The following is a 19,401-nucleotide window of genomic DNA, read 5'->3' as shown; positions in this document are numbered from 1 at the left end:
GAAAAATGTGTGGGGAATGGGGGGAGGTGGGGCCCTGAGACGATGAGGGGTATCTTCCCTGGGAAATTAGCTGAGTGCATTAATCAGAAGGTCTTCAGTGGCATCTGATCGCGGGCTTTGGTAATCGGAACATCTGCCTCTATACTAAGAGTTCACCCTTTAATCCAGCTTACAGCACACAAACCACTCTGGCCTCGCACCATGCCCTTGAAGAGAGGCGGCCCTGCAAAGCCTTTGCTCCTAAATGTGTAGCTGTCCTGGAGGCTGGCTGGAGTTTTATCTTGGTCCGGTTGGTTGGTTTTCGTTTCTGTGTTTCTTTCAGGTTTCGTCTGTGCTCCAGGTTTCATTTTCCAGGGCAGCAGCCATGGCTTTCTTTGTGAAAAATATGATAAGTAACCAGGTAAAGAATCTCGGATTTGGAGGTGGGACTGAAGAAAAAAAAGAAGAGGGAAGCCCTTCGGACCCCGCGGCCGCGCAGGGGATGACCAGAGAGGAGTATGAGGAGTACCAGAAGCAGATGATTGAGGAGAAGTGAGTACGCTCAGCCCTGCGCCCCGCAGGCCAAGGACTGGAATTCTAGCCACACCACCCTCGGCCCCCCAGCTGGTTGCTTTTTGTTTTGTACCTTTCAGAATGCTTTTCCTTGGACAGTTTCCCCTGCCTCCCAGGCAGGTTTGTTCTGCTAAAATGAACCTGCCACCTTGCCTCCCCCTACCCAAGCGGTTGTGAGCAATGCACCAGGAATCTATCTGCCATTCTTAACGCAGCTTCATGCTTCCTGCTCTACACATTGTAACTGGCCTCACCTTAAGTGTTCAAATCCAAAAGGAGGAGGCTAACTGCCTCACAAACTTTCTGAAATGTATCCTCCTGACAAATTTTCAAATAGTCAGGAGTCAGACTTTATTCCTAGAAAACTGGGGTGGAGGGGGAAAGGTGGGGTTCAGGGTGTTAATAACATACAATGCAACCTCCTCAGTCTCTTATGAAAAGATGTAGAATATGCAACGTGGCAATTGTGTCGTAAGAGGTAGTTTTGTCAAAACTATGAAAACATTGTGAGCTAGTTATTATGGAAATGCTAACCATACAGAAAGGAAGAATGGTATGATGAATACTCATATGCCAATCATGGAGAGTCAACAGTTAATAGTTTTCCATTTTGGCTTGTAGATTAAATAAAACGATCTTTTTTAAAAGTACACTACAGATATGATAGTTTAAACCTTAACTGTTTTAGCCCTACACTTCTAAAAATGAAGGCATTCTCCTGGCAATATAAAATACAGTAAAGGTAAACATTAAAATAATCATAGCATTTTCTTTGGGTATTAAACATCAATAATTTGCCATTACTCCGAGATGAATCATTCTATAAGTATAATCTACACTTAATTTTTCAAAAGTTACAGTGGAATTCATGTTAAGAGTTTTCTAATAATAAAGAGTTGATAGCCCACAAGCGTCTGCTACAGTCTGGATTATTATCAGCAAGGATGTCCGTTCCAAGTCAGCATAATCATTAGGTCCAGCTAGGCTACCCACAGCACAGGACTCTGCTCCGCCAAGATGGAAATCTAACCTACCTTGTTTGTCTCTACCTCCTCCCAACCAGAAGGACCACTCTGCCTAAATTGGAACCTGGAGAGGATGACAATGAAGGGAAATAGTTTTACATTATTTTACTATAATATATGTAATACCACTTTAGTACAGTACCTCATTATATATGCTATTACATGATATATAATGTGTTATTATTATATTTAATGTATTACTTATATTACTATAATATGCATGATTATATTTGTAATATAAATGACTATATTATTTGGGGAAAATGTAGCTCTCCTCCTCCCCTTCTCCTTCGGTCCTCCCTCTCTCCCTCCCTCTCCCCCTCCCTAGGGGTTCTGACACAGCATGGCTGGAGTCAGACCTTGGAGCTCCCTCATAGGTGATTTAAGGTCCTGGACCAAGTGGGCAGTTACCAGGAATGAAAAGTCCATCCCTCTCCTGGTTTACATCTCAAAGACTTTCCCAGTCCCAAGGTGTGTTTGGGATTCTTGGATCTGTCCCAGTGATGAAGGTAGAGTAAAAGAGAGGCAGACAGTTGGGGAATTCCCAGGTGTCTGTTGACAGGGGGAAACTAGGGACTATCCCAGGTTCCAGATTCTCTGAGCGGCAGCTAGATTGTCCTGGACTATCTGTGTCTTGAAGCTCTTTTATTCTTTTTCTTTTTTTACCTTGTAGGATGGAAAGGGATGCTGCATTTACACAAAAGAAAGCAGAGAGGGCGTGTCTCAGAGTCCACCTCAGGGAAAAGTACAGGCTCCCCAAGGTAAGACCCTGAACACAGAAGCAGCTCATCACCTCCTCACTGGCAATAATAGTGTCGGATTATCCGAAGGCCATGGTCATGAACATATAGAGAGATCTATATAGCTTGCTTTGCTATCATGAAAAGAGCATTGAATTAAGAGTTCATAAACCTCATTCCAGTTATTTAACTCCATCAAATTCCATTTCCATGCAAAAGATGAAGTCATTAGCAACAGCTGATATGATTATGTAAATAAATAGAGAAAACACATTTTCAAGACACAAGGGGAAATGGTCTCAATTGACTTGGGTTGAGTGGATTCTAGACACCAGGCCCAGTGCTTCACATTCTCTTAGGTCTTCAGATAGTTTTGGGGAGGCCATCAGACGGCCTCAGTTTCTTCCTTTGTAAAATGACAATGATAATACTTCATCCAGTATAGTTTCATCCAAGGAAATATGAAGGACCACGAGCGTTGCCTGGCAACTGGCAGGATCTCAACAGATGATAGCTGGGATTACTCCGGCAATGTGCTCTGTGTACACAGAGTTCTCATTTCTTGATAGAAACATGCAGGGGTTCAGAAAGGCCTAGGCTTGACACATTCCTGTAGTGTTATTGATTCATCAATTCCAGACTCCCAACTAAAGCAACCTGAGCCTTCGACCCTTTCTTTCACTAGTGGTAAGTCAATAGTCTTGCTCATTTCTAGACTCTTAGGGGCGAACACATTGGACTTAGGTGCCAAGTTTCAATGCTCTTCAGAGAAGAAATCATCTCAGTTCTCTGTGCCAAGCTAGCCTGTGGGACAAGAGCCATTCCAACTATGGAAAGAGGAGGAATGAGTTATCATGGTGAGACTGTATTTCTCCATGAGCAGGCTACGGAAGTGGTAAAGGCAGCCTGTTGAGTTACATGCTAACCCAGTAGCGCCCATTGTGGGCTTAGCCATGCTCATGTGCCCCTCTTCTCTTCCCATTTCAAATGCACACTGCGTTTGAGACCTCACCTGGTTGTTTTCATAAACCTTGAGAAAATAAACCTCGAAGTTTAGCTAATCTGAAGTTAGGACCTCCTTCCAGACCTAAGATTACAGTCCAGAGGATGAAATCATTTCCATTTGTAAAATCTCACAGCTAGCCATCTGCAAAAGAAGGAATGGAAGTCAGGCCCCTGACCATGAAGAAGAGCAATGCACAAAAGGATTTGAATACAGAACCCTTAAATCTTATTCAAGTTGTCCCGCTTTAGGGCAGTTTTGAACTCTACTTAAAACAGTGCTATGATTTTGGGGGCAACTTGTACTGCCTCCATATTTCAGGGAGATGCCCCCCCGTGGCCAGGGAAGGCCTCTTCGGCCTTGTGCTGTCTAGTGGTTTGTGGGTGGCTGCCTGCATTCCAAATCCATACAGTCCCACATGAGAATTTCCTTGAAAGTAGTCTCCACATTCTCACTAACGTCCTAGTTTGTTGCCAAGCTTATTTCCACAAGGCTGCCCTGGTAAATTTCCATATGTGGGGCATTTTGCAAAAACTTGATTCTATACACCATCTTTCAAGACAAAAAAAAAAGTTTTAAAAAAGACCCTGAAATCAGTTATACAGTTGTGTAGTTTTTTGTAAAGCACATGGCAATTTAAATCCACCATAGCTATCTGTAAAAATAGTGCTTAATAGAAACTACAGAATAAAAAACAATCAGGTGGATCACATGTCACGAAGCCCAGTTATCACCAGATGTGGCTGTCTCCAACCTGCTTGCAGTACCATGCACTGGCAGGCCAGCCCCACCCTTAGGTGCCCCCTCTGTCTCTCATGGTGTCACTTGACACATGTTCTCCCGATAACTTCCCACATTCCCATCCACTGATGAGCCCAAGAAGGTTAAAAGATGCTCTAGGGACACATCAGGATAAACACCAGGACAGTTGAGTGATTCCAGCCCTCATTAGCAGCCACCTGCAAGGGGAACGCATGGCCCAGCGCCCCCTTGTGGCCAGCACTAGGAAGACACGCCCGTAGGGCTAGTGCAGAACCTGTAGGCTTTTTTCTTTTACTTTTTAATATCTATTCTTTGTTCTTCCGGAGGAGGCTAGGCATCTTAGATCTTCCAATGATATACTGGGAGAAAGTTCTAGAAACAGCCAGACACTAGTGTCTCCCCAGGATAATGTACAATTCTCTGAAAGGACAGGCAAATTGATAGATATGGAATCTCCAGCCTTGAGAATTTATGACTAGGGCAATGTAAGAATGTGGGCGCAGCCTTCTCCCAGGCCCCAAAGGCTGGACTTTCATTCTAACCCTGTCTCTAGCCTTCCCTCCAGTGGCTGTACTCGGGCTGAATCTCTCCTCTCCCTCGGATCGTGCTCTGAAGCCCTTCCCAGGAGAACTTTCAGGATGCCCTAAAAACAAAAACAAATCACAGTGAGAATTTGGGTTAGCGTTTATAGATGTCCCAAGAAGGAGCTAGAGATCCTGGATGGCCAAAAATCTCCCATCCGCATGGCTGAGGCTTACATGGCAAAATCTCCATGTTCCCAGGAGAGAGAAAAAAGATGAGTGGCAGGTCTAGCTGCCCAGGTCGGACTGGCTGAAGTCTAGAACAAAAGCAGCCATCAGATTGGAAACTCCTTCATGAATGAATTAAAGAATGAATGAGTCTTGAATCGTTACATGAATCCCATCTATGGTCACCTCTGGAACATGACACCCACAGCTTCCCTCCTCAGCCCTTCAATTCTCTTCCTACAACTACTTTGCAAGTCAAGAAGGCTCTGGTGCTGGAGTCTGAGTGGCAGTTTTCCTTTCTAGAACTTTCCCCAAATTACAGGCCCTAGGTGCAAACTCAAAGCCATAGTGTAAGCTTATAGTGACAGAAGGGACTTGAGCCTCCTTCTTCTTGATGAATCCACTACTTTTCCCTGCCATGCACTTTGTCCTCAAACTCCTGAACTCTGTCCTCGATAGAGGTGACGTAGAACTGACAGTCTCAATTAACACATGGCACTGGGCTGAAGGCAAAGGTCACCAAACTTCAGTGGGTGCCAGATAAGTTCTCAAGGTTTGCAGGATGTGCTGGCCTGTGTCAGCGTATAAAATCCACGTTGGCTAAGTAATCCTAGCAGTAGTGTTAACGTCTATAGGAACGGGACGAGCCCATCACATCCGCCTGTGAACAAAGGATGACCCTGGTACCTCATCCACAATTCCCCAGGGTCCCACCACAGCAGTTACATAACTATGAGGGTCAGTTCCTACCCTTCCCCTCCACAAGTCCCAACAGGGAGCAGATTTGAGAAAATATCCTCCCAGGAGCTGTCAGGTCTAATAAGGATAACTATGTCACATTTTGGAATTAGAACTGTGTTTTCTGAAGACATTGGCTGGCTGGTGTTTGCTAGGAAAGAAAGTTTCACTCTCTGACTGGCTGGTGCAAACAAATTGGAGCTCTTTCAGAAGGAACAATATGGGTCCTGGCCCTCTAGACGAACAGTTAAATGTCCGCAGTTCCAAGGTGATGGCTAATTGCTAATGGCTGTACTAATATTTGTATCTATGTCTTTTAATGACTATTGCTCATTGCAGTAATCAGATGAGTAACCAACAAAGTCCAGCAATCCCATTGCAGGGATCTAAGTTATATGTCTATATGTCCACATCTGTATCAGTTGTTACCCTGTTCATCACACACCCAACCTCTAGTTTTTAGTTATGAGTCATTATAGGACTCATAATCTATAGGATCCTATTTAGGACCAAGTTTTATTTATAGGACCATATTTTAGGACCATGCCTAAAATAATCCACCATGCTCATATTACACTGGATCTTGTCCATCAGTTATTCCCTAGCCTACATCTTCAGTTTCTTCTTTTCCGCTGGTCTCCTCCTTCTAAAGATCATGTCTCTTCCGGTGGTGCTTTCTGAGTGATCCTTGCTAGCCACCTTCCTTTAAATGCCCTGTTCCCACTCTGCAGAAGGCTTCTTTACCCTCTTCTCCTCCCCCTACCCCCCCCAATTATGTTTCTGTTCTTTTTTTTTTTTTTTGTCATGGGCTTGAACTCTGGGCCTGGGCGCTGTCCCTCAGCTCTTCAGCTCAAGGTGAGCACTCTGCCACTTGAGCCACAGTGCCATTTCTGGTTTTCTGATGGTTTCTTGGAGATAAAGGTCTCATGGACTTTCCAGCTCAGGTGGCTTTGCCCTAGGATCCTCAGATCTCAGCCTCCTGAGTAGCTAGGATTACAGGCGTGAGCCACCGGTGCCCAGCTACACTTCTGTTCTTCACATCCCTCCGAGTCTTTCTTCTTTGTCTTCCTGATGGGTTACCCTTCTCCAGTCTGCCACTGAAGTTTTAGAATGTCCCAGCATGCCCTCCGTCAGCTCTTTTTCTCACTCAGGTCTTCATGTTCTTGCTGGGTAGCTGTATCTGGCTGTTGCTTTTAGCTTCTCCGTACGAATCCATGCCCACTCACGTCTGGATCTCCTTCTCCTTCGAGGACCCCATCTTCCCCTCAGCTGGACATCTCACAGGCAGAGCAAGCTGTGAACAAAACATGCCTGCTTGTTGTCTTCCTATGGGCTCTGTCTGCATGGATGGCTCTCCGGGCCCGCCACTCCAGCTGGCATCGGGAAGTCCCATTCCCCCGTGCGCTCCCCCCTAACCTCCCCACACACACCACAGCTTCTGGTGAAAAGCAAGTCTCTCCAAATGGTCCTGGGGCAATGGCTCCTCCCATGACCAGTGCATCTATGCTATTGTCCATCTCTATTAGCACGGCCACAGTTACATAGCATTTCCACTTGCAGTGTGCAAAAGAAGGCCTTCAAATGCTGAGACTGTTTTTCCCCCCCATTTTCTGTCTGTCTGTCTGTGTATTTTTTAACACCAGTACTGGGGCCTAGGCTCTGTCCCTTAGCTTTATTTTTTTTCTCTCTCAAGGCTGGCTTTCTACCACTTGAACCACAGCTCTCTGGTTTTTTGGTGGTGAACTGGTGATAAGAGTCTCATGGACTTCGCTGCCCAGGCTGGTTCCTAACCACAATCCTTAGATCTCAGTCTTCTGTATAGCTGGGATTACAGACGTGAGCCATCCCAACCCCCCTGCTTTGTTTCTAAAAGGCTGACCGTGACTTTGTAGGATAAAGGCCAAACTGGCCTGGGTATTACTCCGTCACTTCTGTTCTTCCAGCCTGGCCTCCAGCTGCTCCCTGCCTACACAGGACCTTCCTCTGCGCTCTCCTGCACCCTACTCCTGATGACTCCTTTCCTTTCTATAAGATTTTGTTTTAGTGCTTGCTTCTTCCAGAATTTTCCATGACCTCCCTTTTCCCACCTAAGCCTAGACAGGACCACTCTCCTTCATGTCTTCTTAGTACTTAGTACATGTCTCTTATAGCAATACCCTGACTGTTGATACACACTATATGATTCTGGGCAGAAAGGTGGAAAACTTACCCTTCTGGCAACCATCTTGGACATACACACACACACACACACACACACACACACACACACACACACTGATTGCTGAATAAATAGATATTGTTAGGGAAAATAGTTGAGAAAGGTAACACACTCAAAGAGCAATATAACAAGAACAGTGAAGGGATTTCAAGTAGATTTTCTCACAAAGAACAAGGCCAAAGAGGACATTACATTTTTACATAACACAAAAAAATGTTTTATGTTATTCTCATTAAAATGAGAGTTCTATATTTGTTCTATATTTGAGTTCCTCAAATATAGGAAATCACGTGTCTTAAGGCTGTAAGATTCTTTCTAAAAGCAAAAGGAACCCTGTCCCCGGCCAATTCAAAATGTATATGTGAGTCAAGCCAAATTAATAAAGAGAAAAGAGTTCCACAATGAATTCTAATCCTATTAACAGAATTGTCAGTCTGGGTTAGTCACTGGAGAATCCTGTCATGCCCCCCGCCGGGATGGACGATTTAGTTACACCTGGTGTTTGTCTGCTACAGGAAGGGCCCAGTTCATTACCATCAAGTTGAAACATAGAAGAAATGTCCCAGAAAGCTCTCTTTCAATGTATTCTACTCAAGGCTCCATTCGCATTGAGTTTAGACTTCACCTCTGGAAGCATAAATGGATGATTCTTGAATCTTCTTAGCCAGCTTCCTTCAGAGTAGGCGTCCCCGGGCTGCCCGGCCAGATCTGAGACACCGAGTCTTCCTGTGGCCAGCAGCTGCTCGGGTGATGAGCAGCAGGATTCCCTGCACCCCCCCTCCTCCCCCCTCACAGCCTGCCCCAGTTCCTGCTCCTTTTGCTTCTCCCACCCAGCCCCTGACCCAGCACTGAATTCAGCGTCTAGAAGAACCCAGGGATGGGTGGGAAGAAAGGGAGGTGAAGTCATAAGGAGGCAGGTTTCAGAGACTTCCCTCAGCCACACAGCCTTCTCACATACCCGCTCTAAGGGGGGTACAGCTTTGTGAGTGAGAACACTGGCTCAGAGAGGGACTGTAGCTTCTCAACATCACACAGCCTGCACATGGACAGCCAGATCCCACCCCAAGCCAGCCTGGCCCCACAGACCAGGTTTATGAAAATGACATTTCTAACAAGAGGAGTGACAATGTGTGTGTGTGTGTGTGTGTGTGTGTGTATCTTCTTCTCTTGAGATCTTGATTTCCTCATCTGTCATGAGAGAAGTTTGGATCATGGCCTTTAGATGCTTCTTGAGCCCCTAGAAGAAAAGAACTATAAGGTGATCTGTGCTTGTATCTAGAAATTCTTGACTCGTGTAGAGCCCAAGAGGTGCAGGCGTTCAATCAACGTTAAAAACGGAGCTCCAGCCAGGCTCTGGGGGTTACACCTGTAATCCTAGCTACCTAGAAGATGAAGATCTGAAGATCCTAGTTCAGAGCCAACCCAGGCAGGAAAGGCTGTGAGACTCTTGTCTCCAACTAATCAACAAAAGGCTGGAAGTGGAAGTGTGGCTCAGGTTGCTGAATGCCAGCCTTGAATTAAGTAAAACTGAGGGACAGTGCACAGGCCTCGAGTTCAAGCCTCAGGACCAGAGAGAGAGAGACACAGACGGACAGAGAGACAGAGAGACAGACAGAGACAGAGAGAGACAGAGAGATCCAGAAGACAAATCCACACCATCTGTGCTAGTTGGTGCTGCTATGGCTCTTTAAGTAGCTCAGAGTAAGAACCACAGTGGAATAAGCAGAAGCATCCAGAAAGCCCTAGAAAGCCCCAGACAGGGCCACACTACACGCTGGAATCACCTAGGGAATTTTTATTGGGCTGGTAGTGGGGTTGGAACAGTGTCCCCGAGCTTGCTCACTCAAGCCTAGCACTCTGGCTTTCTGATGGTTAATTGGTAACAGTCTCACAGACTGAACCGTTATCCTCAGCTCTCAGCCTTCCGAGTATAGGCATGAGCACCAGCGCCCAGCATCCTGGAAGGCGCCTGGCTCAGAATTAGCACAGAGAGAAATGGCTTTAGAGGACAAAGGGCTGCTAGAAGCAAGGCTCACAGAGCTAGAAACCTCCAAACAGCTACCTGGAGAAAATGCACTCCCAAAGTGAGTGAACAACCCAACATAGCATCAAATACAACCTCACTGCACTGTTGGAACTGGTACTTACTCAAAGGTCTGTTGACCGGCCTGCACAAGTAGTGCACACTTTTGAAGGTAGAATCATCCAAGATAATTTCTCACCTCATCTTGCTTGATCAGAGAAGTTTAGCCATCAAGACCTAGGACATGGCAGGTCTGAAATCTAGAGTGGTTCCTCACTCTTAGGTAGGAAGACAGAGGTCAGTAAGAGGGAAGGACACCAGCAAGACAGGATGCTATTTGAATTGCGGATGGCCACTCATCAGTGGCTCACACCTGTAATCTTAGTTATTCAGGAAGCTGGGACTTGAGGTTCACAGTTCCAAGTCAGCCCAGGAGGGAAAGTTCATGAGAGCTGTGGCTCAAGTGGTAGAGTACCAATTTTGAGTACAAAAACTATAAGACAGTGCCCATGTCCTGAGTTCAAGCCCCAGTATTGGTACCTACACATTAAAAAAAAAAAGAATGAAGTAGTCAACTCAGGCAATAACTATAATAATGAGCCTGGTGAAGAAAGAAGAGTTTAAGATGGATTCTTTCAGTTGGCATAAAATACTTCGCTGTTAAATGCATCAAACACTGTTCTAAGTTGGTAAGAGTTATAGAAATGCAATGACATCTAGAGGAGATTCATAAGCACAAAGTGTTGCCTGTCAGTCCCCCCATGACATACTTGCTCATTCACTCACTTGCTAACCTAGCTCAGCCCTCAGCCTTCAGCTCTCGCCCTGAGCTGCTTCCGGCCCCACCGTGAAGCTGGTTTCTATTGGCTCTAACTGCTCTTGTACTGGGGGCTCTACTTTGGGGCTTTGCTTTTCCTCAAATGATGAACTGTGTCCAGTGATCCCTGTTCTCTCCACTTCAGATTTGCAACTGGTCAGCAGAAATCTGCACAAGACATTCATTGGGCAAGTCATAGACAAGGGCTTGTCAGCAGGTGGTTCTCTAGGCAAGGCAGAAATGAGAATACCCAGAGACCACTCCATCCATCCCCTCACGCTTGCTCCGTCTGTCCTGACGCACACTCTTAAGGCCCGTGGGCTCCCAGTCTGTGAGTCACCGTCCAGGCCTTCTTTCAGCAGGGATCCAGGTCCAGAGCTGCCCTCTTTCCTCCGAGACATTAATAACCACAGTTACCCTTTGCCCAGGGTGGGAAGCTTGTGCCAGTTCACACCATACCTTCTCCAGCCAGCTGAACAATCCTCTATGTGCCACGGGACACCAAACTCAGAAGGTGACCTTCCCAGGGTCACGCAGAACATGAATGACAGATCTGGGATTGGAACTTAGGTCTTCTGACTTCCAAGTCCCAACTTTTTCTCTTGTTGTAGGCCACCTTGTAGGATCATAGTCTAGGGAGAGTGGCCAGACCTGGTTCTAGGGCCAGTTCAATTGATTCAGCCTCAGATCTAAGGAAGCCAGGGCCCAAGTTCTATGCTATACCTTGGTTGCTTTCCCCTAGCCACTCACTGGCCTGGTCTACTTGTCCCATGCTTAGTCAAAGCTCTGCAAGGCACAGCAGCCCAGAGAAAACACTTCCACAGCTGGAGTAAGCAGGGAGGGCTAGTTCCATTGCCTTCTAGTGTGATGGTGAGTGTGGGACTCTGAACACAGTCTCTGACCACATCCAGTGCTGCCTTGAGATTGGCACAGCTGAGGCCATCTTCTCCAGGCCTCACACATTGCAAAGTCTCTCTGCCTTTCCTTGGTCATATCCCTTCATGTAAGGTGAGGCATCTGCAGAGCCACAAGACATGTCTCCCTGCAGTCGATTCCCTTGTTCCCCTAGCTACTCGGAGTTCCAGTGTCCCACCTGTGTTTCCCAGGGGTCTTTCCCAGGCCTTCTGAACAGGTCCATGCACCTGAAGGAAGACAATCAATCAATCAATTAATCAATAAATATTGAGTAGCAATATTTAAGTCAGACGTGAGCAACACCAGCACCAACAGGAAGGCCAGATCAAGCGCAGGCCACCAGTTTCTGAATGAGCAGGTCTAGGTTGGGCCAGAGATGGTGCATTTTTCTAGCAATGCCTCAGGCAATGCCGATGCTGCTGGCCAAGGGACCCCACGTTGAGATCTTCTTTTGGGTGGAACTTGTGGGGATCCAAATTTTTTCTTTGAGTGTGAAGCAAAGTGGATCCCAATGTCCAACCTCCCGTGGGCCAGGGAAGGAAGGAAGCGACCATTGTGCAGTAGGCAGAAGTGTGGGCTCCTCTGAGGTCGGCCTGTGATCAGGACACGCAGGAGCAGAGAAGGCCGGGTCCTCGGTGGCACTGGCTGGCGGGTGCTCTGACCTCTGGCTGCCTGAACCTCTAGGTCCACAGCCACTGTTTGGGACCAAACTTGAGTGCCATGCACTGAGATGTGCATGTCAGAGGGAAGGTGCCATGGTCCCCAGGAATAATGTCTTTCCATGTTATTTTATCTTGAATCTGGGGGTACATCAGACAGAGCAGATGGCCTGTGTTTGCACAAACCGAGCGAGAACCCATGAAGTCTGCTATTTCCACTTGTCCCATAGAAATGCCCAGAGGATGATCAGTGAGCAAAGTGGCCATTAGGGTAGGGAAATAACAAATAAATTGAAATACAAGATTGGTTGAGAGCCCCTGCAGATTAACTAGCTAATTAATCCCCACTCGGTTTGATGAGGAACTAATTAATCCATTAAGCACTCAGAGGGGCTAGACCCAGGTCTAGACGAGACCACATTCATCTTTGGAGCACAGCTCCCCCCTCCAAGCCCCCCATCTCCCCAGGCCCCCCCAGCCAGTTCTGGAAGCAGATTGGGAGCCACAATAAAGATAATGTCAGGGAAAGGATTCAGGCTCATATACAAATATCAGCAAGAGAAGTACTAAGCCACTACGTGTCAGAACTGGAAAAGACCTGGAGGGACCCTGGATCCCTGTGGCCCAGGAATAGTGCATGCATTACCCAGACATGCCACCAAGAGATGATGAGTGTTTCTAGTTGTTTCTTCCCCATATCTAGGCCAGGGAAATCCCATATCTCCCTTAGGAGTTAGCTTTAGCTCCGTGCAGGACCCCAGCAGGTGCTGAAATCTATCAGAGCAGTGTGGTGGGATTTAAGATGAAGATGGCGCGTGTTAGCTTTAGGTGATTTCATAAGCATTGGCTACAAATAACAAGACTGGTCACTGGCTTTTCCTATCAGTTCCTTTTCTGGTACTCTTTAATCTTCCAACCCCTTACTAAAGCTCAGTATACCCCATTATAATCAGATCTCTGAAAACCATCTGAGAACTAGCATCCGGAAATGGGAGTAACCATGAACCTTTCTTTGGATTTCCATTACAAAGACCTCTCAGTTCATGCAAGGAGGTCCCAACGGTCAGGGAGCATGCACTGGAGCCCCTGGGCTGGCCAGGAATCTTGACCAGGCCTAGAATCACAGAACAAAGCTACCAGGTGATCTGGCAACAGGGCTATCCACTAGGAGCCATGCCACCCAAGCTGCCTATAATGTAGATGTGTTCATTGAGCGCCACGTGCTTGCAGGCATAAAGAGGGTGAAGTTGGCATGATTGACATGATTCTGTGTCCCCAGGGGCCCTTGACCAGCATAAGGGAGAGAAAAAGCAATGGTTTTCTTTGGCAGAAGTTGCTGCTAATATCTGATGAGTGTAATGACCAACTTTGTCACTGCCAATTCATGGATCAAGACATGGGACACCACTCCCCCCTCCCAGGTTCAGCAAAACTTCTAGTACTTTCCAGTACCTTCCTGTTCGAAGTTGGAATGGGAGCGAATTTTCCAGCTTCCAGGTGCATGTACATAACAGAGAGGATTTCTTAATATCCAGATCGCCGGGCCCCATTACTGGAGTTTCTCCTCCAGTATATCCAGAGTGCAGCCAGAAAATTCCAGTTTCTAGCAGGCTCCTACCCAGTGTTAATGATGCTTGACCGGGAAGCACAGCTAGATAGCTCTCCAGGCTAGAAGGTTCTTGTCAGCCCAACGTGTAGCCCAACCCAGAGCTCTGGTCTTTCCCACCAAGACCAGACTCTGCTTTAAGCAGCCTAACCTGACTTTCACTGCTTTCACTTTGGTAGACTGTGGTTTTTCCTGCTGCTTTTCTATTTTACATAAGTTGGTCACGGTTCCAGTATTTTCTTTTTCTTTTTTTCTTTCTCTCTCTCTCTCTCTGTTTAATTTTGACTTAGAGTGAAATGGATGAGACTCAAATCCAGTTGGCTGGAGATGATGTAGATTTGCCAGAAGATCTCCGGAAAATGGTAGACGAAGATCAAGAAGAAGAAGAAGATAAGGATTCTATTCTTGGGCAGCTACAGAATCTCCAGAACATGGACTTGGATACCATCAAAGAAAAGGCCCAGGCCACCTTCACTGAAATTAAGCAGTCTGCAGAGCAGAAGTGCTCTGTGATGTGAAAGGAGGGGGCGTGGCAAGGGAGGGACCCCTTCACCTGCAGGAAGGCTGCTCTTCTGCCCTGTGTGCATGTAGCAGCATGCATTTCCGCATAGCAAACACAGTTAAGGAAACCATGATGAGAAAGTTGTCTACAAACCCATGGACAATAATTTGACCATTCACTATGTTCCAAACACCGCACCTAACTACCCTTGCAGCAAGAAACATGCTTTCCTTTTAGTTATAACTATGAGTAACTAGGCAATTTCAGCTGTCAATGATGATGCAGAACACGTATCTTAAAGAACTTTAGGCCAGCCAGGAAGAAGCAAATAGAAGCGATGGCCAATGACATTCCCTCTTCAACTTTCTTCCCTAGAGGGTAGAGCCTCACCCTGTCCAGCCATGAGCACAATGTCAGAAAGAGAGGGAACCCATGGCAAGCCAAGGTGACAAGACAATCAAAGGTCACCCCACATCTGACTCGCCACTCCATGATATCTGCCATGTTCCTCAGCAAGGTCAGCAGCTGTACAGTGCTGGCAGCAGTGGCGTAGCCAAAGACAAGAACTGGAGGCAGAGGCTCCACTTCATCATCCCTGTGCACTGCAGAGCTCTTCCCAGGGGCCGTGCAAGGATCTTAAGGGGGTCAAGATTAGAGGCAGAGGATCCACTAGAGAGAATGTTACTATAATACTAAGTCTCTTGTCTGAGCTTAGTGATGGCATTGGACACAAAGGCATAGACCAATAGTATTAAGAAGCTGAGTCAACCTCTGTCTCTCTGTCTCCTCTCCACTTGTCTCTCACTCTCCCCCCTACTTCGCCCCCTTTCCCTATCTTCTTCTACTCCTATCCCTCCCCATCGCACCCCCTTCAGACCATCCTCCAACAAATTAAACCACAGTCTTCCAGGGTAGACATGCTATCTTTTCCTGACATCTTCTCGCACGCGCGTGCGCGAAGGGACTTATTTACAGATTTATCTCTGCAGCACTTAGAGCTGTTTAACCAAGCCCAACCAAAATGGCAGCTTTTCAGCAAATACGTTCATAGAATTAATAATACTCAAGGCTCATTTTACCAAGAACTGCTCTGTTAGAGAACCAAAGGAACTAAGACTCAAAATCCATGCATTAATCTGTTCCATCCTGAGTTCCTGAATGAGTTGAAGAAGCAGCTTCATGTTATTTTTTTAAAAATGCAAATAAAATTATTATTGGAGATCCAAAATCTATAGTCCTTGGAACTTGCTGAAAAATATTTTTATAGTGTTTAAGGATAATTAACTTTATAGTCTATAACCCTCCAGATACTGTGGACACACTTTAAAAGACTTGTCTCCGCTTAGAACTGGCATGTGAGTTGTGATTTGTTTTGTAGGAGGAATTTTATAATGCTCATAGTTCTTAAAACTGACCTAAGATGAACATGTATCTTTGACCCACTAGTCTATCCGAAGAGACAACATAGACTAGACAAACTCTCACTCAGGACTTTGGTGCTATCTCCAGCCACCTTTCCTCCTATGCCAAAGGCATCCTTATTTCTTTGGATCAGTTCTGTCTTCCTGTCCTAACATGGGCCATACTGACTGTCCTTGTCCATTCTGACTGGCCCTCCACCTGGCCAGATCAGATGTCTATGCTCTTTGGAAATTTGCAGCTGGAGCTGCAATACTTGACAGTGTGATGAACGTCAGATGGAGAGGTAGCTTATATGAGAGAACTGAGCTCTGCTTCAGTCTCTTTGCTGACTTCAGGTGAGCAAAGTGACAACAGGGCTCTGGGAGCAGGGAGAGGTTGGGAGAGTCAGAGGGAGCTTTTGATAAGTACTAGAAGAGAGAGGGCTCAGAGAGACAGAGGGCTGGAAACGAAAAACTTGTGATCAGAGAGCATCTCCACACATGTACGAAGAACCACAGTGATGTTGTGATGTTGACGAATAAATCCAAGAAGACAAATTAAGTAGACCTCACCTCATCTGGATCAGAGCTGAACTCCTGCAGTACCATGAAGCAGGAGCTATACTTTTTGAAATAAGGCTGACTTTGCAAGCTCAGTTATCCACTGTCCAGCTAGCCCTGTCTGTGAGTTCCCTAAGCATTTATGACCTCCCCTGCCAATCACTACCTACAGACAGAACTGGGCAAGACAAGGAGAAGAGTGAGATAAAAAAAGGGGCAAAATGGGCTTCCAGCTTCCAAGAACTGAGGCTTAGCTTCTACTGGATGAATCTTCCTGCAGAGAGAAACGATGTCTTTTGTCTTCCGGCATTTGAAAGACAAAGTCCCACAAGTGTCTGAGCCATGAGTGGAGCTGATGTGGGCGTTCAGATTCTATGCAATGCTGAACACAGAATGCTCTCTGTCACCCATGAGAGGTACCTGGGGCTCTGGGCCTCCTCTCTGTCCTCCTGTTCAGACCCAGCCCACCCTCGAAGGAGGATCCCCAGCACCAGTTGTTACAGCCAAATATCTCCCTCAAGGTGACAGAGGCATAAAGCGTGTCCCCATGCAACCCCAGCACACATCCCTTAAATCCTCGCAAGAAATTCCTTCCCTAAGATGGCAATAGAACATTTGCAAGCAATAACACAAATTTCTATAGAATATAAATAGACCTTGAGAGTTTGCTTCAGTGAACCTCAGACTCTTGATAGGTTTGAGGTTACTTTCTTATTTTTGTTCTTTTTTAAAAAATCTAATTCTCTAGTTTTTAAGGGTAGGCAAATATATACAATACAAAACTTATCATTTATACCCTTTTCATGTTTTTGGCAGTTCTGGGGTCTGAATTCAGGGGTTCACACTTGCAAAGCAGATGCTCTACCATTTGAGTCACTCTTCAAGTCCTTTTGACTGTGATTGTGTTTGAGATTGGGTATTGATTTGCCCCCAGGTTGTCCTGGACATCCATCCTCCTATTGTACTTCATGCCATAGTTAAGGTGATGTGCACATACCACCATGCCCAGCTTTTTCTGTTGAGATAGGGGTCTCATGAACTTTATTACCTAAGCTGGCTTGGAGCCTCAATCCACCTGATCCCACCTTGCCATATAGCTGGATCACAGGCATGTACCATCACTGCCTGGCTTATAGATTGAGATGGGGTTTCACTAACTTTTTTTCCCAGGCTGGCCTCAGACCTCAGTCCTCTGGATCTTGTCCTCCAAGTAGCTTGGATTACAGGCAGGAAGCAGCATGCTCATGTCTTTCTATAATTAGTTTATCTCACTTAGGAAAGTCTTCAAGCTTTATTCATGTAAAATGTATCATAATTTCTTATCTTTTGTAAGCTGTATAATATTTTCATGGCATGAAGACATTGTATTGTGCTTTGGTAAATACTTAGGCTCATCTACTTTTTGGCTATTGAGAAAAATGATATTAAGAACATAGTTATACAATCACCTAATTGAGTCTCTATTTTCTTTTGAGTTTATACTCAGAAATTAAGTTGCTGGATGACACACAGACATTTTCTATATCTGTGTAATAGTAGTTTGGAGAACTACAAATATTATTCTTGAGAAATATTATAAAATTTGGAATCCACCCAAATTAAATTCAGACCCAGAACTCCCATAAAACAAATCCTGTGCCTTTTGAAAGCCTTTCTTATGGAATAATTTCAAGCCTAACCAAAAGTAAGAAGACACATAGAGCAAATCCACAGGTACCAAAATGTAGTGTATTTACTTAACTGTGAAGTGGTATTATCCTTGAAAAACCTTTTCAAACTATAAAGACTTCATTCTTCCATGGCTGGCTACCTACTAAGCCAGCAGGTACCAAACAATGTTTTCTGGTCTTCTGAAGTCATTTCAGAAATGTTTAAGATTTCCCAGTTTCATGGTGTTGAAGGTCATTCACTTCACTTACAATGTGTGTGCCCTGCTGTATGCACTCAAGTTCCTAACACTTGAGTCAAGTCACCTTTGGGAAAGTATCTGGGTCTAATTAGATTCACTAGGACATATAGGATCAGCAATTTTAGGGATTAAGGGGTCAAAGGAGGAAGCACAATAAAAAAATGAACCACAATCAAAAAAATCATCCACAAAACCACAGTAAACTGCAGAAGTACACTGAAGAGCAGTGTCTGTGATAGAGTGAGAGGAGCCCGTGGGATAAAGAATGGCACCCTGAGACAAGCTGGCTCTGAGCAAGATGGCCCCGTCCCTGTGTGGGAACTCCTCCCTTCACTTAAGGAGGGCCCACATCAAAGGCGGAGGAGGGAAGCCCAGCCCGGGCTGATGCTAACAAGACCAGAGTGGACCAAAATGCCTTCTGAAAGTGACCAAATGATTTCCGTGGGCTACTGGAGGAGGAAAGCAAAGCAGTTTGACATTTGTCAAACACATGGGAAGTAACTAATAGTTTAGAAAACTCCAGATGACTGAGTATAAGATTGTGGGGGAAAAAAGAGTATTTGTGCCAATGACTAGCTGTGTAAAATAGATGAGTTATTTAACAGTCTACATGCAAAGTAGAGTTCCTGGTAGTGTATCACCCATCATTCTTTGCAACAGGAAATCCTTGGTGCAGGAAATCATTCCATACCTATTGTGATGGGTGTGATTTTTTTTAAAGAAAGAAAAGATAAAACATGGTCAAAGGCATGGAGAAACTAGAACTATGCGCTTTGTTGAAAATGGCAGAGCTACTGAGAAAAACAGTATGCTTCCTCAAAAACTTGAACTAACAGTTACCATAACAACAGGTATAGCAACTGCTTCATCATTTATATTTAAAATAATTGGATGCAGGACTTAAATATATATAATATTTTATGAATTATATTGTAATTATGATAACTTCATATTATAGTAATTATACTATACTATAATTGCATATAATTGATTATAACTTATACATTATTATATATAAAGTATACATTATATGTACTATTCTGTGCTCATTCATATGTAATATATAGTACATATTATATATCAATGGGCATAACCACATTATTGCAATAGTCAAAAGGTACAAACAATCCAAGTATCCATCAAGGATGAAAACATGAAAGCAGAATGTGGTATGTATGAATGGCAGAATATTATTTGGCCTTTAAAAGGAAGAAAGTTCTGA

The 19,401-nt window shown here is 45.2% G+C and overlaps 1 protein-coding gene across 1 annotated transcript; it reads left to right on the top strand.

The window, feature by feature from the left end:
- Positions 1-215: 215 nt before the first annotated feature.
- Cplx4 (complexin 4) lies at positions 216-14,354 on the top strand. The gene is made up of 3 exons (XM_013018927.1): positions 216-531; positions 2,251-2,338; positions 14,098-14,354. The coding sequence occupies exons 1-3, from the start codon at positions 245-247 to the stop codon at positions 14,323-14,325; spliced, it is 603 nt and encodes a 200-aa protein (XP_012874381.1). The 5' UTR covers positions 216-244; the 3' UTR covers positions 14,326-14,354.
- The last annotated feature ends 5,047 nt before the right edge of the window (positions 14,355-19,401 follow it).

Source organism: Dipodomys ordii, unplaced genomic scaffold (genome assembly GCF_000151885.1).
Source record: "Dipodomys ordii isolate 6190 unplaced genomic scaffold, Dord_2.0 Scaffold43, whole genome shotgun sequence".
In the NCBI taxonomy this organism is placed as follows: domain Eukaryota; kingdom Metazoa; phylum Chordata; class Mammalia; order Rodentia; family Heteromyidae; genus Dipodomys; species Dipodomys ordii.
This window is presented reverse-complemented; position numbering and strand designations above follow the sequence as displayed.